Source organism: Corythoichthys intestinalis, chromosome 10, assembly GCF_030265065.1.
Source record: "Corythoichthys intestinalis isolate RoL2023-P3 chromosome 10, ASM3026506v1, whole genome shotgun sequence".
NCBI classification, from domain to species: domain Eukaryota; kingdom Metazoa; phylum Chordata; class Actinopteri; order Syngnathiformes; family Syngnathidae; genus Corythoichthys; species Corythoichthys intestinalis.
The window spans coordinates 43077881-43099019 of NC_080404.1; the positions used below are offsets into that span (position 1 = coordinate 43077881).

Below are 21139 nucleotides of genomic sequence, written 5' to 3' on the forward strand. Positions count from 1 at the left end.
GGACTGTACTACTGTACTACTCTAACACACCTAATATAAAATAAATAGCACACCATAGTTTAATGAAAAGAAGCAGAATAGATACACGTCATCTTATCACAGAAGCCCAACGTGTGCGTCACGAGCAAGATTGACGCACCAGCTCTTGCAATCAGCTCTCCCGGCCACTCCAAGGACAAAAAGCAGGGCGCTCTGTCCTAAAACAAGTAGCGTCTTGCCCAGCCAGGATGACAAAGTTGATAGCGGGCGCTTGGGACGTCAAGACCAGCGTCGGTCGCTGTGGCAACCACGTCCCATCCACGCACGAACCTAACCGCCCGAAACCGGCCACAGAGGGATTATCCCAAGACAACACCCAGCCACACCTTCAGCCCGGCCCCCTCCACCGTAGCCTTCAAAAAGACTGGACACTGAGATAACAAACGATTCGCTGCTCGGAAACTTTTCTATGTAGCCTTGTTTTGGATCCAGAATTGTCCCTCAGTCATCTGTTTTTGCCTTGTTTTTTGACCATTGTCGAGAAATAAATTGTCAACCTGTTTTTGGTGAGCCTTCTTCTAACTTTTGGAACATGGAGTCAGTACAAAGGGTTAACACAAGAGGTGAACGCGCGGAATATCGGCCCTCCCGGTTGGCACACGTAAGCGGTAAGCAGCGGAGCACCATTTCCGTTCGGCTGTCGCGGTTTCCGTGCGGCTTGGCCGGGGGGGAGGGGGGGGGGGCGAATTCCTTCACTAGGTACTAATATGGCCACACCAGCACTGATATTGCTTGTATATTTTATTTTATGCACTTTACATGTACAAAAAAAAGAAGACAAAGTAGCCAATAACATTGACCAATATGGGCAACAGTTGATAGCCATGTTGCACATACATGGGCCGCTTTTCCCCTCTCAGGCATTCATACATTTATATCATGTGTAAGGCTGCCTGGAAAACTAGCCGGGCTTGATGGCAGTCAAAGCGCAGAGCATCACAATGGTGGTCGTCTGCTCCCCTTTATTTATAACAACAAAAAAAAAAAAAAAAAACTTCCCTCGTTGGCAATCAATGAACCGTTTTTCCGCTTTGATCACAGCTAAGCTTTTGGAGCCAAGCGGAAATTAGAAGGACTGTGTGCAGTTTTCGGACTGTGCTTAACAGCAGTCGTCTCTGCTTTACTCGGTTCCCTCCCTTATTCAAACAGTGCTAATTTCAACACGACGCACAGTTGAATTCACAGTTTTCTTACAGCATGTTATTCAATCCTTCCCAAATTCAATCATAAAGCTTTAACTGATACTGCATAGGGAGTGTTGAAACATACAGTATTTTACCCATGTCTGTCCAGTGGAAATGTTACGTGGGATTTTTGTAGTGTGTGTGGTAGATGAGCGGACAATACAGTGTACACAACCATCCAAAACAGGAAAAAACTGTTGATGAGACTACAATAAAAAGATTTTTTTTTCCCTATCTCCAAGGCCATGGATAGTCAACCACAAATATTTCCTACGCCCCTGCTGCCTATCAGGGCTGAATCTCACAATAGTGTTTCAAACAGTGAGCTTACAGCAGGCCACCAAGGTACTGATAAAGTGCTTTTTTTCTTAATGCTTTAAATAATTACAAGTGATGGAAAACATCTTCAAGGAAAGGAAGGAGGGCTTGACACATCTAAAGTGAAATGTAAGGGTGACATACAAAGGATGACCGTCAGTATAAACATGCACTAATCCAAGTAATGTCGGATGGAACACTGGTCACTCGAGAGTAAGAACAGTTACAACTGTCACTGGATGAAGCTGTTCACATTTTGAAGATGTTAAGTTGTCAAAAAGAAGGAAAAAAAAGAATAAGACTTTCTGAACCCTTCCTTCCGTTAAATTTCCTCGTAAAAACGGTGGGTGGGCGGCGCTCAAAAGTGAGTCATGACAGCAGCACACTGGGATGTTTTTCCAGATAGAAAGATGGATTTGGAAAATATAACATAATAAATACATTCTGGTTCTTGTTATGCCGCTCCTTGTTCGATTGAACGGGGGGAAAAAACAGGAATAGTCCCGGCAGACCATGAGGTACATGGCCCTTTTTTTGCTTCCATGTCCTGAACATCCCTCCATCTTGGCAGCCATTTTACAACAGCCTTGTGAAAAAGAACCGAAAGAAGAAGGGGGTGGGGGAACAGCATATAAATAGTCGCCGGGGCAACCGCACATACTCCCTCCTGGGTCTTGATGACAGGGTCTGAGAATTCACAAAAAAACCTTGGAGACCTCCCTTCAGCGCTCAGCCTCCTGCGCAAGATGGAAACAAGAAAGAGCATAAAGTCAAGACAGTGAGCAAACAAGGCAGGTTTTAATATTTACAACACTGATGTGAAATGCTCCATCTGCTACGACAACAATAGTCTTTCCTTTTGGAGCAACAGAATAAGCACACATTTGAAATGTTAATGTTTAACAGGAACTGCTATTGTCCCCTCAGAAATGCAATGTTTGTTATGCAATTTGTTTCCAATCGTACTTAATGAATTTTACATTTCTAAAATGCAGTATGATTTAGTCATGAGCACAATACAGTTTTGAACAATAAACGTGAGGCCATCAAAACGTATCGATTTTGTAACTTTGATGGCTGCATGCAACTGATTGATATAAAGCTGCACTCCTAGTGTTTGGAGGAAAAAATGATGAGTACCATCCCAAGAACACCATTCCTACTGTGAAGCATGGGTGTGGTTGCTTCATGCTTTGGGGTTGTTTTTCTGCATATGAGACTAGAAGACTGCGCTGTTTTAAGGAGAAGATTGGTAGGGCCATGTATTGTGAAATTTTGGGGAATAAACTCTTTCCCTCAGTTAAAGCATTGAAAATGGGTCGTGACTAGAGGCATGCGAAATTTCCGATTCCTAGATTATTCTCGATTCGGCCGTGGAAGATTCGAAAACGATTCAAAACATCCAAATTACGATTATTGAATTATACCAGGTAAAGCAGAACTAAAATGCAGTCAGCGCGGTCTTCATGACGCAATGAGGAACGGACCGAGAGCTGTTCAACTCATGCCGCTAGATAAAAAAACAAAAATACCTGACTGCGGCCGACAGCTGGTTCAAACAACGCCCAGTTGCTAGTTGCTACAAACATACGGCCACATACGGCTATAGTAGATATCACATATATGCAGAACTTGATGCTAAATGACAGACTGCGGCGTTAGAACATATAAAAAGAACTAGATGCGAAACGACAGGCTTGCCGTTTAGTAGTTGCCGTGTTGTAAACAGCCGCCATCTTAAAGCAGACTTCTCTACAAGGCTCTGTTGTAGCGAACATAATTAACTTTTTATCTGAAATACTCCTAAATCAGCAAAATCTTGACTTGATTCTATTTTTAAATAATGAACAGTTTTAAAACTTTGATATATTGTAAGTAGACAGAAGGGAAATTATGGAATAACAGGAGCAATGTTATCAACTTTAACGGTCGATTCACATCATTACATTAATAGAATGTAGCTTAAAGCTGCTGATACAGAATGGGGACTTGAGTATTTTATTTAATGTTTTTAACTGTTAACTTGATACTTAATTATTAGTTATTTAAAAATCCTATTAGGCTAAACCAATTTTGGAACCAACGTACAAAACATTAAAAGGTGGGGTTTGGGTGACATCAATAATCGATTCATAATCGAATCGGAGCCTGTGAATCGTAATCGATTCGTTAGGTACCCAAAGATTCCCACCTCTAGTCGTGACTGGGTCTTCCAACATGAAAATGGCATAACACAGACAACCAGAATAACCAAGGATTGGCTTAGTAAAAAGCATATCAAGGTTTTTGAATGGCCTAGCCAGACTCCAAACCTCAATCCAATAGAAAATGTTTGGATGGAGCTGAAATTTCATTTTTCTCAACGTCAGCTCTGAAACCTGACAGATCTCGAGAAGATTTGTGTGGAGGAATGGGCAAAAAAATTCTTGTTTCCATATGTGAAAACCTGGTGAAGAACTACAAAAAGTGTCTGACCTCTGTACGGTAATTGCAAACGTATGCTTCTGCACTAAATATTAGCACTGATTTTCTCATAGGTCCAAATACTTATGAACTCCAGTAAATTACAAATAAATCATTTAAAAATCAAACATTGTGAGTTCTGAATTTCTTTTTTAAATTGTGTCTCAATAAGTGCAAATGCATCCATGATTGAAATTTCAGACTTCCAACTATTTTCTAAGTGGGTGAACTTGCAAAATCACAAGGGGTGAAAATACTTCTGCTTCTCACTGTAGAGGTAATAACGAATAAGCCGACGAAAGTGAAGATAAAGGCACAAAGAAAACGAAAATGTCAACAGTGTGGGAGCATTTCAAGCTGGAGACCAAGGCGAACACGGTTTCATGTATTCACTGTAAGACAGTGCTTGCAAACACTACAGTACGTATTCACTGCTGCAGCTCCACCGAAGGCTCCCCGTTTACTCCGAGAGCGGAGGAGCGCTACTCGGGACAAGGTAAAATTAAATTAAAATAGCGCTAATAAATAAGATTAACATTGCTTTACCTTGCTAATGTAACGTCAGCCCTGCGGAGGGTTATTAATTATGACTACTGTTGATGCGTGGCTAACATGTCTTTCATACAGGCTTTATTTATTCTGTAAAAACACACAGCACTGTAGCATAATGAGGGTGTAAAATAAAACTATTATAAAGCTAACTGTCAATTTTAGAATAGAATAGAATAGAATAAAACAGAACTTTATTGACTAGTAGTCCAATTAATTTAAACAGGGAGGTCGGCATCGAATTAACTTCATACAAATTCGACGTATATGGCGGTCAATGGCAATCAATGAGTCTAATTCTGGGGGATTTATTGCCTGGCACGGCCAGACTGTTCTTCCTGTATTTTTCAAACACTGAGAGAAAAGTCTGGGAACCAGCCCATTAACGGCCTCTCGAGCAGGTACTAAATCAATCGACAAATCAGATTCGTTTATTTGTGTGACGTGTTCTTAACGAGCAACGTCACTCTTGCGCGTCGAAAGTCATCTCCACAACAACACAGATGGTGAACAGGAGAGCCGAGAATATGTTCCAATCCACGGTAAAATCAGTTTTAAATTACCAAAAACACATCGACACGAGCCATTGACAACAGTCTGTCTCGCGCTAGCCATGTTGAATAAACTCCGCTCTACTCCTATGTTTACTTCCGCGCGAAAGTCCCTCCTCCTGCCCTCGTCGTTTTACTAACGTCACGTCTGCCCGTCGCTGATTGGTCCACTCCGCTGTCTGTTTGCTGTGGCTTGCTCCGCCCTGGAAATTGTATCCGCTGAATGGTGGCCAGACTCAATAACTGGAACAGCGGTGAGTCTGGTGTATCAGGCAAGGGGATTTAGGGTCATTTGCTGTTGATTTTCCATCACTTCCTTTTGATTTTGGGGCATTTCTGGATCACTTCCTGTTGATTTTGGGCTACAGAACAGGAAGTGACCCGGGAATTTCCCTAAATAAAGAGGTAGGGACACAAACCAAAAAGGAAATGACCTGTAAATGCCCCGAAAATCGGAAAGACTAGCTGCGAATGCTTTGGTTTCGAATGAAGGAATGTTCATTCGCCCACCCCCAGTCTTAATGGATTGGGCGTCTAGCGCTGTCAACAGCCATTGAGTTAGCAAAGACACTATCACAAGATTTTGGTAGCAATGTGTTGGTTCCCTTTAAAATAATTTTTAAAAATACAGTGCCAGCTTTTCAAAACTATATATCAATTCTTACAGGAGCATATCGATAACCTTTTGGGATACAAAGTATCACGATATAGCACCATTTCGATATTTTATCACACCTCTACTTGAAATGTCAAGTAAAATTCCAAATTACTTTGTTGGACAATTTACTTATAAAACCTTGGAAACAGACCATGAATGTCAATGAAATTTAAGTTTTTTCACACGCCCTTAAACTTTGAAATTGTATTCTCGGTTCTTCAGCTATAAAATTGACCCAAGTATAATAACAGGAACTTTGATACCTTTATTTGACGCTTGGTTGTGAACAGCCACGGGCGACTGACTCAAGCCTTAACTAAAAATGTGAGCAAATAATATTGCAAACGGGACTGTTTGGCTTTCGGGTTCAACGTCAATGTCAAAAAGTCAACAGCTCCCTATGACTGTAGAATCCGTTTATTTCACTACCTTGAGTGTCTACTCTCACGTTGCAGGTCAAGCTAATCATTTTTAATGCTCAAGAGCTAATCAATTCCATTTAATGGGACTGAAACTTAATCATGAGTTTACATTGCAAATGTGAGATAACAGCATACACTCAAACTGGTCAGACAGCAACATTTTGGAGTAACCAACAATGTTTTGTGAGGGTAAAAACACGTCTTTGTAAGAACTTAATATTGTGTTTCATGTAAAATATTTTTTTAACGAACACTTCTGTCTTGGTTGGTTCCATTCATGCATTCCCCTGCATGAGCGATTCACTGCCCTCACTTTTGTGATTCACTACGTAAATGAAATTGTGGCACAAATCTAAGGCTATACAAATGGAGTGTCATACATTCTCAAAGTACTTCACTGCCATGTCACTCAGAGACAATGCAACATTCTGTTGTTAGGCATTAACTGACAGTGGCCACAAAAGATCAACTGCCATTGTCATCAAAAGTTGTGTTTCAATGAAGCTGTACATTTATGGCCAAAATATGGCCTTTAGTTAAATCCATATTTTAACCACACCTATTAATCAATGTTAGGAAAAGCATGTGGTTTTCTGCACGGCAATCAAGTGAGGTTTGACTTTGTTCGAATAAATGACCAGTCGCCTTGGCAAAATACTTGCAATAAGATTATATTTGCAAGCAGGTCGCAGGGCTGCTTAAACCCTTGTGGAAGAACCCCCCTGCCCATAGTCAGCTGGGATAGGCTCTATAAGCCCCAAGATGTACATACATACACAGAGTGACCCCCCCAAAAAACAGGTGCTTTTTAACAACAATCTAATGAAAACAAGAGTGATGGAAGAAAAATATTTTATTCATCCCAATTAAAAGCTTAAAAAAAAAAGATTCTATTTACGAAAGAATTATGGAATTTTCATTTTAAAATGACGTCTTTTAAAGGGAACCTCGGACTTAAAAGACTTACAGGCTCTAATAAGCCACAATTGTTCTCTTTTATGAAAATATGTCATTAGAAACACATGAAATATTGCCATTAATTTAAAAACCTATCATAATTAGCACATGTTTTGACCCACAGAGGCCGCCATGTGTTATGCGCGCAATGGAAGCTTGGGGTGATGACGTAGATCAGAGGTCCCCAAACTTTTTCCATCGAGGGCCACATAACTTTTCCCTTCTCTGATGAGGGGCCGGGGTCAGTTTGTAACAGAAATGTGTGACGACTGCAGGAGTGCCTAAATGTAAAAATGTATTGTTTTTGAAAGCCACACTCAAATAACCTTTTCTGGATTCTTCACGGAACAAAATTAAATAAAATAAAAAAAATAATAATATAAAATAATATAATATAATAATAACACTATTAATTAAATAGATAATAACCAAATAACCCTCTCTGGGTTCTTCACAGAAAAAGCCAGGAAACAAATAACACACGTTTAAAAAAATAAATAAATAAATTCAGGGGGCCGGACCAAATGTGGAGGCGGGCCGTAGTTTGGGGACCCCTGACGTAGATTGTCACTGTTACGCGACGAATCCTACCGGGTTATTCCAATTCCTTCTACGCGGCGAGACGTCCAACACGTAAACATTGGTTAAAAGCAGCAAGTACTTACTATTTATGTTTTTATTGAGTCTTTTTTTACCTTTTCATTGCCTCAACCACATTAGTCACGCAGCATTTTTAAACCAAACCACCGTTTTTTTTCCCTACTCTTGTCTCGTCTCATCCAGTCTTTCCTGTTCATTTTGATTTTGCTGCTCGTTTTGTGAAATATCGACAGTGCTGTCACGCTCAGTAATGTTCCTCTCGTGTTCAAATTGAAAGGGTTGAACTGATGACATTTTTATGTCGCTAAAGTCATACTTTGGAAGCCCAGCAGCGTAACCATGCGACGTCACCACCCTGCGACAACAACAACTGAGACCTACTAGTTAAAGTAATTTTACAAATTGTATTAAAAAATTGAGGGGTTTCAATATCAAATTGTTTTAACTCATAATAATGTTTATCTTTTAAGAACTTCAAGCCTTTATATCTTTGGATCCCTTTAAATGGCGTCCTCCTGCATGGATAAATTCTTGCACTCTGATGTTGACCACTGTTGGGGGGAGAGAAAAAAACGGGAATTTTTGCATATTGGCAGTAAAGATGCAAACAGTTCTCGGTATCATACCGAACTGTCCAGTTGGACCTGCACGGGACAACACGCCCTTATGAACCGCAGGTTTTGGGTTCTGCAGATAATTTTGTTCTGCAACAAATTTTGCCAATGTGTTTATTGTATGCGTGCCAGTCTAGTGTCCTCAAGCATAGGCAGCTTGCTGCAGAAAAGCCCTCTCTGCGAGCTAATATCCAATCACGTTGTGGTTCCGCCCACTCACCCCATTCCATAGAACTGAAGCGGAAAAACAAAATGCTAGCGCGAGCGGTGTAGCTGACAGACCACCGGCTTCATACAAATCCCCAGGGTGGAAAAATTTCACCTTCGTTGTCGAATACAACGACGACGGAGTTAAAACAGTGTAAAGAAATTGTACTGTCTGCAAACGTTGCTTGAAATGTCCCATATATTAAAAGAAACACGAGCAACATGAATAAGCATCTCCAGCCTCATCACCCTGATGTATCACTGTCTTAACACAGAACAGCCAAGCAATTCGAGGTAACCCCAACGATAAAACAACTAGGGCTGCAACGATTAATCGATGAACTCGAGTATTCGATTAGAAAAGAATATTCGAATTACATTTTATTGCTTCGAGTATTCGTTTAAAGTGGCGTTGTAATGGTTTTGAAAGTGTTTGCATTTAGTTTTATTGATTAGGTTGTATGCACTGCCCTCTGGTCTGCATTTCACATGGCTGAATGCAACTGCTCCCTGTTAAGACCAATGTAAGTTTTTGTTTGAACAAAATTTTTTTATGCATTCATAATTTACTTTATCGGCTTATTTAGACGTTTTTTGTGGGACTATGTGTCTGAACCATTTGTTAAGAGCATTGTAAAAAAAAGTTAGCATTTTATAGTATTTAAGCTAGCAGACTTTTGCTATGTAAGTTAGCCAACTATTCTTTTGTTGTACATAGATCCTCATTTTTATATATATATATTTTTTAATACCGTTTGAGTCTCAGCTCAGGTATTTTAATTTTTGATGTTCCTTATCAGATTACTCGAACTAACTAGTTCATCGATTAATCGCCTACTAAAATAATCGATAGGTGCAGCCCTAAAAACAACAGTCTATCGTGAATGCTTTTAACAGACCACTTCCGATATTCACATGAAAATAACCTGTGCTGTCGGAGCGTTCATTGATGAAGGTTTGCAGCCTTTTTCAATTGTCAAAAGTAGATGTGGGGTTTCGTCAGCTATTGAAAACACTCGACCTGCATTAAGTTGTGCTCTCCCGCACAGCGACGCTGTAATTTCCAACCTACCTCCAGACACAAGGTGCAAAATTATTGAAAATTGGCTTATCTTCTAACAGAAACATTTCAGAAGAGAAATAAATAGATTATGCCTATATCACTCAATTGATATATTCAGGATGTAAAATACAACAACCTACATTGAAGTCTTCTTATGTTTAATTAAAATATGCAAAGCACTACCACACAATTTCTGAATTCATGTTTCCCCCAGTATATAGGCAGTCATGTTAAAGATAAAGTGCACTTTACCTCTCTTTTTATTCTACTGTATAGTGTATACTCAAGGCTTCGAGGCACGATAACATCAGGGGTGGGTACTAACTAGGGATGCCACGATACAGTTAAGTCACGGTTCGGTACGATTTTCGATTCAATACATTTAATGCTCTGAAACAAAAAATACAAGTTTTATTTTTTTTTCAATGTTTTTTAATTTTGCTAACAAGCAAAAATAACATTGCTACCATATAAACATGCATTTTAGTGCATAATATTTATTTGCTTACTCTTTACTGATCTGAAGAAATTTTGTATAAAAGTGCTGAGAACAATCTTTACTGTTTGTAAAGTGAGACGGGCTACAGCTCTCTTAGCAGCTAGGTTTACCACATGAGAAAAACATCCTCTTTGTGGTCCGAGTCCATCTGTGTCACTTACTGAATTAACAATATTTGCAGCAATATCTGTAGTCACTGGTATGGATTGATTGGCCTGCTTAACGTCCATTCAGTCATGGCGGTTTTTAATTCATCGATGTAGTACATGGACTACGTGTCCCATGATCACTCTGGGTTCACGTAGCCAAAGGCATGGGACTTGGAGGGATCTAACGTAGCACATCTAGTTTGCTATTTGATGATATCTAGTTTGTGTGCGCGAGTGTTGTCGGAGCATTAAAAAAGTTAACCAACGCCACAGAAGTCAAGTCTGCTCATTACTGCACAACACCAGCATATGACAATCGACTTTCATAAACAGGACAAGTTTGAAGTACAGCGCTCTTGATTTGCCACTCATTTAGTGTCACTCAGTGTTCCGGGGTATCCAAATGTCTCTTGTCAAAGCGAGGTTATTCATAGCAGCCAAGTTGGTACTTGGCGGACTTGGTTGTAAATATCCGGGAAGACAGTCTTTGTGAAATATGTACGAGAGGGGATAGTGTATCAGCAAACCCAAAATGCTGCCACACAGCGGATCTGTACGACGCTGAAGCCACCTCCTCAAACTTATGTCTTTCCTCGCTAGCCATGATTGTAGTGTCTGTTACCTGTGCCACAAACAAATGCAGCGTGCTTCACTCCGCCCTCCACGCAGTTTGGGGGAGGAGGGGAGGAGGACTGCTCGCGGGGAGGAGCTGTCTCAGAGTTTTTCAAGGCACAGCCCTCAGTTTTTGATGCATATTAGCGAGCGCACGCAAGAAAAAATTCGGAAAATACATTTTAGGAGCTTTTCATTGGCATCAAATATTTTGCGTATTGAATCGAAGAGGGCGTATCGAACGGTTCAATATAAAACCGAGTATTGTTGCATCCTTAGTAGTCACGCGTTACATGTACTCCGTTACATGAGTAACTTTTTGAGAAAAATGTACTTCTAAGAGTAGCTTTACTAAGCCATACTTTTCACTTGACTAGATTTGTGAAGAAAAAACACTAATCTTACTCAGCTAGTTTGGGCAGCACAAGAGTCGTCGCATTTTTCCTTTCCTACAAATTAGATTTTTTTTTTTAATTTTGCCAGCGATGCCAAAAGTAGCTCTAGCAATTTCACCAATGAGACGTTTCAACAATAATCACATGACTCCATTACACCAATCAGACTCAAGCTTGCCATTCTATGATCACGCCAGCCTGTTCAATCACGTGGCGTCTTTAAAGCACCGTAAAAAAATGATTTGACATAGAGTGCAACCATCAACATGACCAATTTTATATATGGCACCGATTGACCACAGAAAAATGCAGATATGATCCTTATAATTTCATATTAGTAACCGTGAAGGAACTCTTCACTATTCAAACTAGGAACTGCACTCATTCTCTTTGGAAATATAATGCTTCATTTCTGTCCGTTTTTTTTCTTTCACCAGAATTCAATGATTTTTTTTTTGTATTTCTTTGGATTAATGCTGTTATGTAATGGGTTATTGTACAGTATAAATATAACAACAGTTCATATCGATATTTTATATATATATATATATATATATATATATATAAATATTAGAGCTGTCCCGACTAGTCGACATAGTCGACGTCATCGATGACGTAAATCCGTCGACGAGCACAACATCCCGTCGACGGTTAATGAAGGGTTAAAAAAAATATATGCGTGGCAAGTTCAGAATGTCTGACGCTTGGTATGCTAGCGGGGAAAGCGGCACAAAGCCAAAAAAAAAAGCGCACCAGAGAGTCCAAAACACTGACTTATTTTTATTTTAAAGAGGGTACACTGTTGTGTCCTGTCTCTTCAATGCCAATTTTGGCTGCACGTCGGCCATGAATGATAACGTCAGAAAATTGTAAGTCCATCTAACTAACTAATGACATGTTTTATTGAAGTTGCTAAGCCTGTCGCGATATGCAATGAGTCCATTTATCGCATGGTAAATAAAAATGCAGGCGGTCATTTTCACGGCTGCGTTTTATCGCTGCACGCGCGTGCGTGCGTACATTTGTGCGTGCGTGCTGATGGCATGAGACTCCAGTTCTTTTCTCTCATCTACACGCTGTAGAATTAAAGTTGAGATATACAAAATAGGAGAAAGCACTTCTATATTAAATACTATATACGTTAGCATTGCTACATTGACGTGAATGGGGGAAAAAAGACGACCTACTTTAGCCAGTGTTCTCTATAAAACAGGCAGCCTTCTCCAAAACTTGCAGTTAAAAGGTGACACTTCAAACATGAAAAATCGCTGGTTAACAACATTTGCAAAAGGAAAAAAATCTATTACTGACACCACATGCAATGACAAAAATTGCTTTTTTGCGGAGTGTAAAGCTTAAATTAGCGGTTTAGCGAACGTACTTCCGGTGAACATTTCAAAATAAAAGCATGTCATGTTGGTCATATAAATAACGATTTCTGGAGTTAATCTCACATACTTCAGATTCTACACTAATAATACCTTTAAAATGACACCCTTTAGGAAAAGTCTGATTGGCAATGAATAATTATTATAATACTATTATATATAGTACTACAGTATACTATAATATTAATGCTAGGTATTTTTTTAAGAATTGTTTTGAATCATGTTGGAAAGGTGAAGTCAGTGTTCTGAATCTTTTGACATTCCATTCTTTTGCACAAATTAATTCTATCAGCATTTGAACTCGTTGTTTATTTGTGAGTTATTATTGTTATTTTTCTGTTTATTTGTACTTTAATAAAGAATTTAAGTGTGCCAAAATATTTTTGTGAATTGATAAGCGTCACAAAAATTTAATTGCTAAATTAGTAAAAATAAATAAATAAATAAAAAATAAAAAATGATAAGATTAGTCGACTAATCGTAAAAATAGTCGGCTGACTAATCGGGAGAAAATTAGTCGTTTGGGACAGCCCTAATATATAGAGTTTGTGCTGAGAGAAAAAAACATACCATTGTTTAAAAAATAAGCAGTTACAATGTTACTCATTACTCGAGTAATCTATTCACAGGATACTTTTTTTACTTGAACTTGAGTACATTTTTGGGATGACTACTTTTACTTGAGTAATATTATTTTGAAGTAACACTACTCTTACTTGAGTAAAATTTTTGGCTACTCTACCCACCTCTGGTTAACATTTGAAAATGTATTTTTGTATGTTTTAATTTTGTATAATTTCCCTACTCCATAGCGCTAAAACTGTTGTTGCACAATACATTTTTTTTTTCTGACAAGAAAAAGAGAAGTTTAGGGGGAAATATTTTTCTTCAACCATGGCCCAGAAATCGAGATAAGGACCTTAAAGTGCAGGTGACACGAAAAAGCATGTTTATTCCATAATACACGCGGTATTTTATGCTCCTGAATGATATGGACCGCTTGGATGTGTGTGGAAGCGATCACTATATTTATTTAGTTTTTTGAATCCCGCCCCATGAAAATGAGTGACTTCCGGCTTCGGTCATGCATTGAGGAGGGCGCTGTGACATGTACGGATGAAGTTGTCCTTTTCACTATACACCCGTACTGTTGCATATGAGGACTAAGGATTCAGCTGATTTTGCAGATTAATATGTTTATTTTTCGCATCACGGCAGCCAAACAGCTGCAGAAAAATCTTGCTGTATAAGGGAGAGGCGTCTGCGCCTTTTTGGAGTTTCAAAAGGTTCCCATTCACCGTGGATATTGGCCAAAACAAGCCCTACTACTGTGGGGACCATTGGACTTACGAGGAAGTGAGTAAACATCTTGTTTTGTATTATGTCAAATACCAATACAGCGATTACAAAGTAAACACTACAAACTTTCTTTAAATAAAGGAGTACTTACGTTTGATCATTGATAGGCATGTAAAAAGCTCTCCTCATGCACATTAGCCGCACGTTAGCTGCACAACAACTGCAGCCGCCCTCCTCTGGGGAACGAGCTGCAAATTGCTCTCCGCCGGTTGGTTTGCCGATCCGCGAAGACAATTGACAACCCAGTCGTCATGTCAAATAATCCGGGCTAGTTATGTGTGATTTTCCGCTTCGAAGACTTTGAAACATTACTCGGTTCGGGTTAGCATGTCGGCTAGCTGTCACGCCTCTTGGTTTGTTAATTTTCTCCGAAGCCGGGGTAGGGAAATGACAAATGTCCGATTTAGGTGTCATAAAATATCGTTCGGGAGGTGCGACAGTAAAGGTGAAGTCGACAGTTTTGACCATTATGGAGTAATTTTGCCATGTTGTCCTGAATAAGTGCGTTTTTATTATTTCATATTCCATTTAGCACAAGACTGCTATTTGTCATGACCATGCCATTTATTTAGCACTTGGGGAAAATACTTGGATAAAAAGAATATCCTGTAAAAATATTGACGTAAAGAGACAGAAACAATGACATTTTGCCGCTCTCTTCGTCGCGTTTTCCTCGTTGTGAATAGTTCCCCCTCGACGGGCTGACTGGTCCTTCTCAAGCCATTTATTTCGCTATTGGGGAAAAATATTTGGATAAAAAGAATATCCTGTAAAAATATTGGAGTAGAGAGACTGAAACAATGACATTTTGCGGCCCTCTTCGTCGCGTTTTCCTCGTTCTGAATAATTCCCCCTCAATGTGCTAAAAAGTAAAACCGATGAGCCCAGTCTCCCACTGAAGTCATCCATCTGTTGGGGACGCTAGAGCCCTATAATGGTAGGCGTGGCTAACCGGCAGATTAAAAGACTAATTTCTCGTCATCTGCGCTTTGCTAAATAGTTGTATATAACTTTGTATATAGTCAAATCGTCTCAAAATATGATTCTAATTCACATAATAATGCTATATAAGACTTTTTTTCTCCTGTTGTATGCTCTTTAAGGTGGGCTACCTGTAGTGTTGCACCCCAAATTGGCAGACATGAGCAAGAGGCAGCATTGCCAGACATTGACCTTAAGCAAGCAAACAATGTGCTATTTTAGTAACCATGGTGAATTCAGAAGGAAATTCACAGTATCCCAGCTCAAATCAATGAGTGCTCTAAACAGCAGATCAAGAATGCATTCTTACAGGAGGATGTCATTTAAAGAATGTCACTTTAAGAAAATTAAAATTCCATCAACTGATGGAATCTTAAATGGCATGTTTTAAGATTTCAATTACTATAAATAAAATATTTTTTCTTCCATCACTCTTGGTTTTATTGGATTGTTAAAAGGTTCTTGTTTTTTTGGGTCACCCTAAATGCATGTGTAAGGATAAGCTGTAGCTACAGACAATAAATGAATGTATCATTAACGTCTGACAATACATCCCATTTTCCTTAAAATTGGGGTTTGTGCGAGTTCATTATCTAACTTCCGTTCTGTAAGACACATTTCACGTGTATTCTCATGAAAGATCCCGGTGATTCAAAACTTTTTTCCAGATTTTGAAAAAAGTACATTTCTAAATTTTGACATTTTGTTTGTAACAACAGTGGTGTATCTATTGAATTATTTAGCATTAACACATACAAGCATATGTTCATGCAACCAAATAACCAAACATCAAACTATTGTTAAAATGTCAACTAACCTATGTGTCGCCGTGAGAAAGTAGTGATGTAATCTCTGGGCTCATGTGTCCAACAGCCTTGGCTGCCTCCAAGATGGCTCTCCGATACATCCCTTTCTTTTTGCGGTTAAAACGGGACCTGAAAAGCTCTCTGAAAGGTGAAAGTTTGGCAACAGAGAGCTGGGATGTGGTAGGGGAACCAAACCATGCCACCTTTGCCTGGGGCCACTGAGCCTCACATGTGGCAGTCTCCTCTTTGCGGGTCCCACTGATGCTGAGGACACGGGCAGGCCACCAAGGGAAGCCATGGATTTTTCCCCACACAATGTCTCCCACAGCCACAGCGTGACCTTCTTCTGTGACACACTTTGTCATGCTGCGAGTGTGTAATCGCACAGTGATCGGGGGCACAGTCTTGCAATCGTCCCGTGAAGGTATAGAAGACGAAGTTACGGAAAGGTCTTCACCAGGTGCCAAATCACACAGCTCGGGTGACGTACCATCCGAACTGAAGGACTTGGACTCATCTAGGCTGTCACTGCTGCAAACTGACAAGCTAGAGGAGTCTGCTTTTCGCTTCCTGAAATTGATGAGAAGGGTTAGGTCATTGTGGCCACGCTCTGCTTCCTCTCCAGAACTTCCTGACCACAACTCCAGAGAGTTCTTGCCTTCCCCAGAGTCTTCAGAGTGGGTGAGACAGGGTCCGGGTGCCCTTGGACTTCGCCTTCTCGCATTTCCTACAAGTTCCGCCTCGTATTCGACCATGCTCTCATCGTGCTCCCTCTTTGGGTGTCTCAGGCGGATATTTGGAGATTCTATATCCTGACACACAGTGGTGAACGGCCTTGTCAGTTTGAGTTTGGGAATGGATACAGTGAGGCCAGACCGCCGAGCATCTAAAATGTGTCTTTGCTCTTTTGCAGAATTAGAAGGTATCTTGCCGTTTTCTGCCAAGCCATTATGCCTTAGCTGCTTTGGACAGAAGGGTTTTATTGAACCGTGGACTCGCGAAGGAATCTTCATTACCTCTCCTTTGCCCTGTGGAGTGCTGTATGAAATCTTTATGACTGGACTGTGTGGGATAACGTCACTTCCAGGGAACCTTTCCCCTTCAGCTTCACTTCTTTTTTCTCTCCTGAAGCGCTTGCTGTCAATGCTGGTGCCATTTTCCCGTCTCTTATTGTCCTTGGTTAGAACTACATCATTTTTCTTTGAGAGCTTATTGGGTGTGTCTTTGTCAACTCCATCATCGTCACTATGTAGTGTATTCTCTTTTCTGGAGTTCTTTGCATTGTTTAAGCCATCTTTGCTGTCCTCCTCACTATTCAAGGTGTTTTTACACTTTTCACAAAGTACCTGCCGTGGCCGCAGACGGATAGTACTCATCGTCATGCGGCCAGGCTCTCGGGTCCGCCTCTTCTTCCTCTTAATGGGTCGTGGAGGGGGCTGCGGTACCCATTGGCTGTAGCTGTGGCGTACCCATAAAGGCTGGGGGAAGGGTGCTCCTTCAAAATAAGGAGGGTATGGCGTCTGCCCAGCTGGCATTAGTGTGGGCACAGGGCAAAGTGGAGGTGCAGTAGCTATACTACTTTTGGGGAGAGTATTTTCATCCTTTGGTCTTCGTGATTCCTGGCCGATAGAGTTGGCATCTTGCTCCTCACCCTGAACATCTGCTATTTCACATGTTGTTTCAGATACCACAAAGTCGACTGGTTTTGCTGTGAAATCAGGTAAACAGAACAGCCCGGTCCTGAAATGACAGAGAGCGGGGACAAAAAGAAAAGACAATCAATCACAACTTTAGCAGCATTTCACATTCAAATATTCCAAATACATAGTAAAGAAAGCAATTAAAAGTTATAGCTTAGCTTGTGCTTTAATTTCACCACATCAGATATGTGAAGTAATGCAGTTATGGAAAAAATCACACAAACACACACACACATACTGTATATGTAGTATATAACGTATAAGGAGGTAGTAGGAAAAGAATGAAAACAAAACGAGAGCTGAAGTCATAATTTTATAAGAACGCATGACCTAATATCTGTGGGACTATTTCACAAACAATCAATGTTTCTGGCACAACAACACCATCATCATCAATACAGAGTTCTATTTAATATGTTTGACATTTTCAAGGTTAGGATTGGCACTCAATGAACTAGTTTGGTTAGCCATCCAGCAGTATTAGAATATTTCATCACAGCAAAACAAGGCAGTTACTGCAGTACTTGTTTTGTATTTGCATGTTAGTTGTTATGTCCTAGAAAATGTAATCATGATGTTAAAGACTGCGGACAATAAACTACTTTATGAAGCTTGCTGAAGTGTCATCATATTGCTTGACAGCACACTATTGACAACCTTTTGGACAAGTATTTTTTTCTGGTACAAATATTCAATGTGATTATTCTCACACAATTAATATGATATATTTGATCTAATGAAGACTTTTCCATGTAGTTCTGTGTGAGAATTATGAAATCACCTTGTACTTTGTAATGTAACTTTGTAATGTACTGTAGTTGCATAAAAAACATAATAATTCACATTTGTAATGTTACATTAATGATTGTTGTAAGCAACCCAAACTTTGCATCTCATAATTTGACCTATTTCCAGTATGACTCAAACTTTATCACTATAGTGTTGATCAAAATAAATTCAAGCAGACCTCATGTAAGGAGATCTCTTCTTCTATTTGTTTTACTTTAACACGACAAACTGCGAGACCCTTTTCACCATTATATTGAAATTTTATGATTTACGGGGGTTGTGGAACATACATACAATATGTTAATATGAAGACATTATGCAATGAAAAGAAATGTGGTCAATCATTCCTAAAGATTATGAAATAACCTTTTTGATGGCTGTAATATATATGTTTCTTTCATTAAGAGGACAAAAGACAGTCAGGGGATGCCATGGACCCTTCTCCACTTATCCCCAAACCGCTTACATGGAAGAAAAAAAAAAAGCTATGATTCACTTGGGATTTTGAGCTGATAAGGAGTCAGGGGATTTTTGTTGTTTTTTCTAAATTATTTACACATCCCCCTTCCACTTTGGGGTTATGTGTGGTAATTCATTAGAGTACAATTAGGGAGCTGGTCAGACCCTGGAGAAGAAGCATTCACTGCTGAATACTACTCTCTTGATGCTTTTTCCCCCCATTGATATGACACTAAGGAACCACAAAATCCATTCACCTTTACAAGGACTTTTCTGCACACTGTGTTTGCCTGTGACAAAGCTCAAGAAGGACTGCTGGCCAAGCAAGGACATGATGATCAATAGTATACAATGTAATTTTATGTACTATATAAAGGCCTAAAGAAAGACAAGGTGAAATAGTCTATGTGACATTAATGACAAGGTATGTTATTAGAACTAAGTCAACATAGTTTATGACCTTAAGATGAGGCCTATTTGACTGAAGGGTCATATGAAAAGCAATCTAAGCAGACTTTGGGTGCAACTCTGTCCAAATTTGTTTATGTTCTATAAATAGTAAAAAGCCAGAAGCTTTTTAAAAAGAATAAAAAATGCACAACGCTTTCAAAAGGGCTGACATGACATACACAGAGAGAAAAGAATACATTTATACACATTGATAGATGCCAACAATGTAGGCCTTTTTGGCCTCTTTATTTTAAATGGACTGTCAGACAGACGCAAATGTTAGGTTTTTTTGGGAAAATCATGTAAAATCAAACGTTAACACACCATATTCACGTTAAAACATAATACTATTCTAGCTACAGATTTAACAAAAAGATGGCTAATTACCTGCCTTGACCAAATACTTCTGTTTGTGTCAAGAGACATTACTTCAGACGATCAATCAACATTAAATAAAAGCACGTTTTAACATTTGACATCTTTACCGAATGCCGTATAGTCAATTCCTTATTTTCCCAACATACGTGGGAGTTGATCTGTATGATTAGAGCTAACAATAAGCTATGGATGAACCCACTGACATTAGCTATTGTTCATCTAAAACCATTCTCCATCTCATAATATTGGGAGTCTATCTTGACATACATGACAGCCCTGGGGTAAAATGAGGCCTTTAACCATGTTATTATCAACTTTTGTGAAAACATAGTTATTAGCTGGAATGCTAACACCTTAGCTGCGCTGTCAGCTACAATAACCAATACGCCTTTCGTACCGGGGCCTAGGCTGCTAACTAGCTAGCGTTACTAGTTAGCATCTAAGTCAAATTAATTTGAGCCACAAATGATCAAAGTGAACATAAAAAATGACACTCACTTTTTGTTGCAATCAAGTAATATCCCTGTGTAGCTCCTTTCTCGATAGGTCAGCGTCACCAATAGTGTATCGTTAACTATTTGATCGATAGTGACAGGTAGCCGAGAGCCGGCCAGCAGCTCCTCGGCCGCAGCCTCCATGTTTCCCGTGGTGAGGTGTCCGGCTCGGCGGTGCTCGACCCGGGCTAAGGGAGCCACCGTCGTGTCGGCTAAAGCTCCGTTTTCCCTGCGCTATTGAAGCAGGAAGCTACAGCGGGGCATAAAATGACGCCATCACCCCTACCAAGTCAATTACACAAGTACTGCCACCGCTGACATCACACTGCCTGAGCCAGCAGGAGAAGAAACAATCTCTCAAGACAAGGCCTTCCCTTTCGCTACCTCACTTTGACTTGACTGTCATTATTGGCAACCTTTTGCCTCGAAAATGTCTCCGGTTTCGACGACAGCCTGACGAACGCCACGGGATTTTTATGCTGTTTCTGGCCAAATGTATGCACATTCATTTGAATAAAGATGCGCTGTAGTAAATCAAATAACACTGTGCAAAAACAACCTTGGCATTATTTTTGCAATACCAATCGCATTTTTGCTCTAAAATCACATTTTTAATGTGTTTTGCAAGGTTTATCGATTAATCTCACTCACTAGAGGTAAATTTGATTTATTTTAATGTGTTGTGCGTTACTCTGCATTAAAAAGAATCGCGTGGTTATGTCAATCTGGTCACAGTTGAACTATGGCTTGCAGTAGATGTTAAATATTCACTATCTTAGTTGATGTATTTGTTTTAAGTACAGCAGTCACATATAAAACGATTTGTATTGTTAGCTATAATGTTTTTTGTTTGTTTGCGTTTTAATTTTTATTATTTTTAATTGAAACTGTGCTTTATTGTGATCATTTACCAAGTATACTGTAAATCTCCTGTAACAATCCATTTTTTTCTCCTATCATGTCCACTCCAATCCTACAATTTTCTAATTCATCATTCCGAAAAAGACAAACAAAAGCCTTTAGGTCAATATCTAATGACATCGACTAAACTGTAT

The 21139-nt window shown here is 39.6% G+C and overlaps 1 protein-coding gene across 1 annotated transcript; it reads right to left on the reverse strand.

Moving 5' to 3' along the window:
- Nucleotides 1–751: 751 nt before the first annotated feature.
- pwwp2b (PWWP domain containing 2B) lies at nt 752–20754 on the reverse strand. Its single transcript, XM_057849268.1, has 3 exons — nt 20089–20754; nt 15826–17554; nt 752–2278 (listed from the first exon to the last, which is right to left on the reverse strand). Exons 1-2 carry the CDS (start codon nt 20226–20228, stop codon nt 15826–15828), a joined length of 1869 nt encoding a protein of 622 aa, XP_057705251.1. The 5' UTR covers nt 20229–20754; the 3' UTR covers nt 752–2278.
- Nucleotides 20755–21139: the final 385 nt, after the last annotated feature.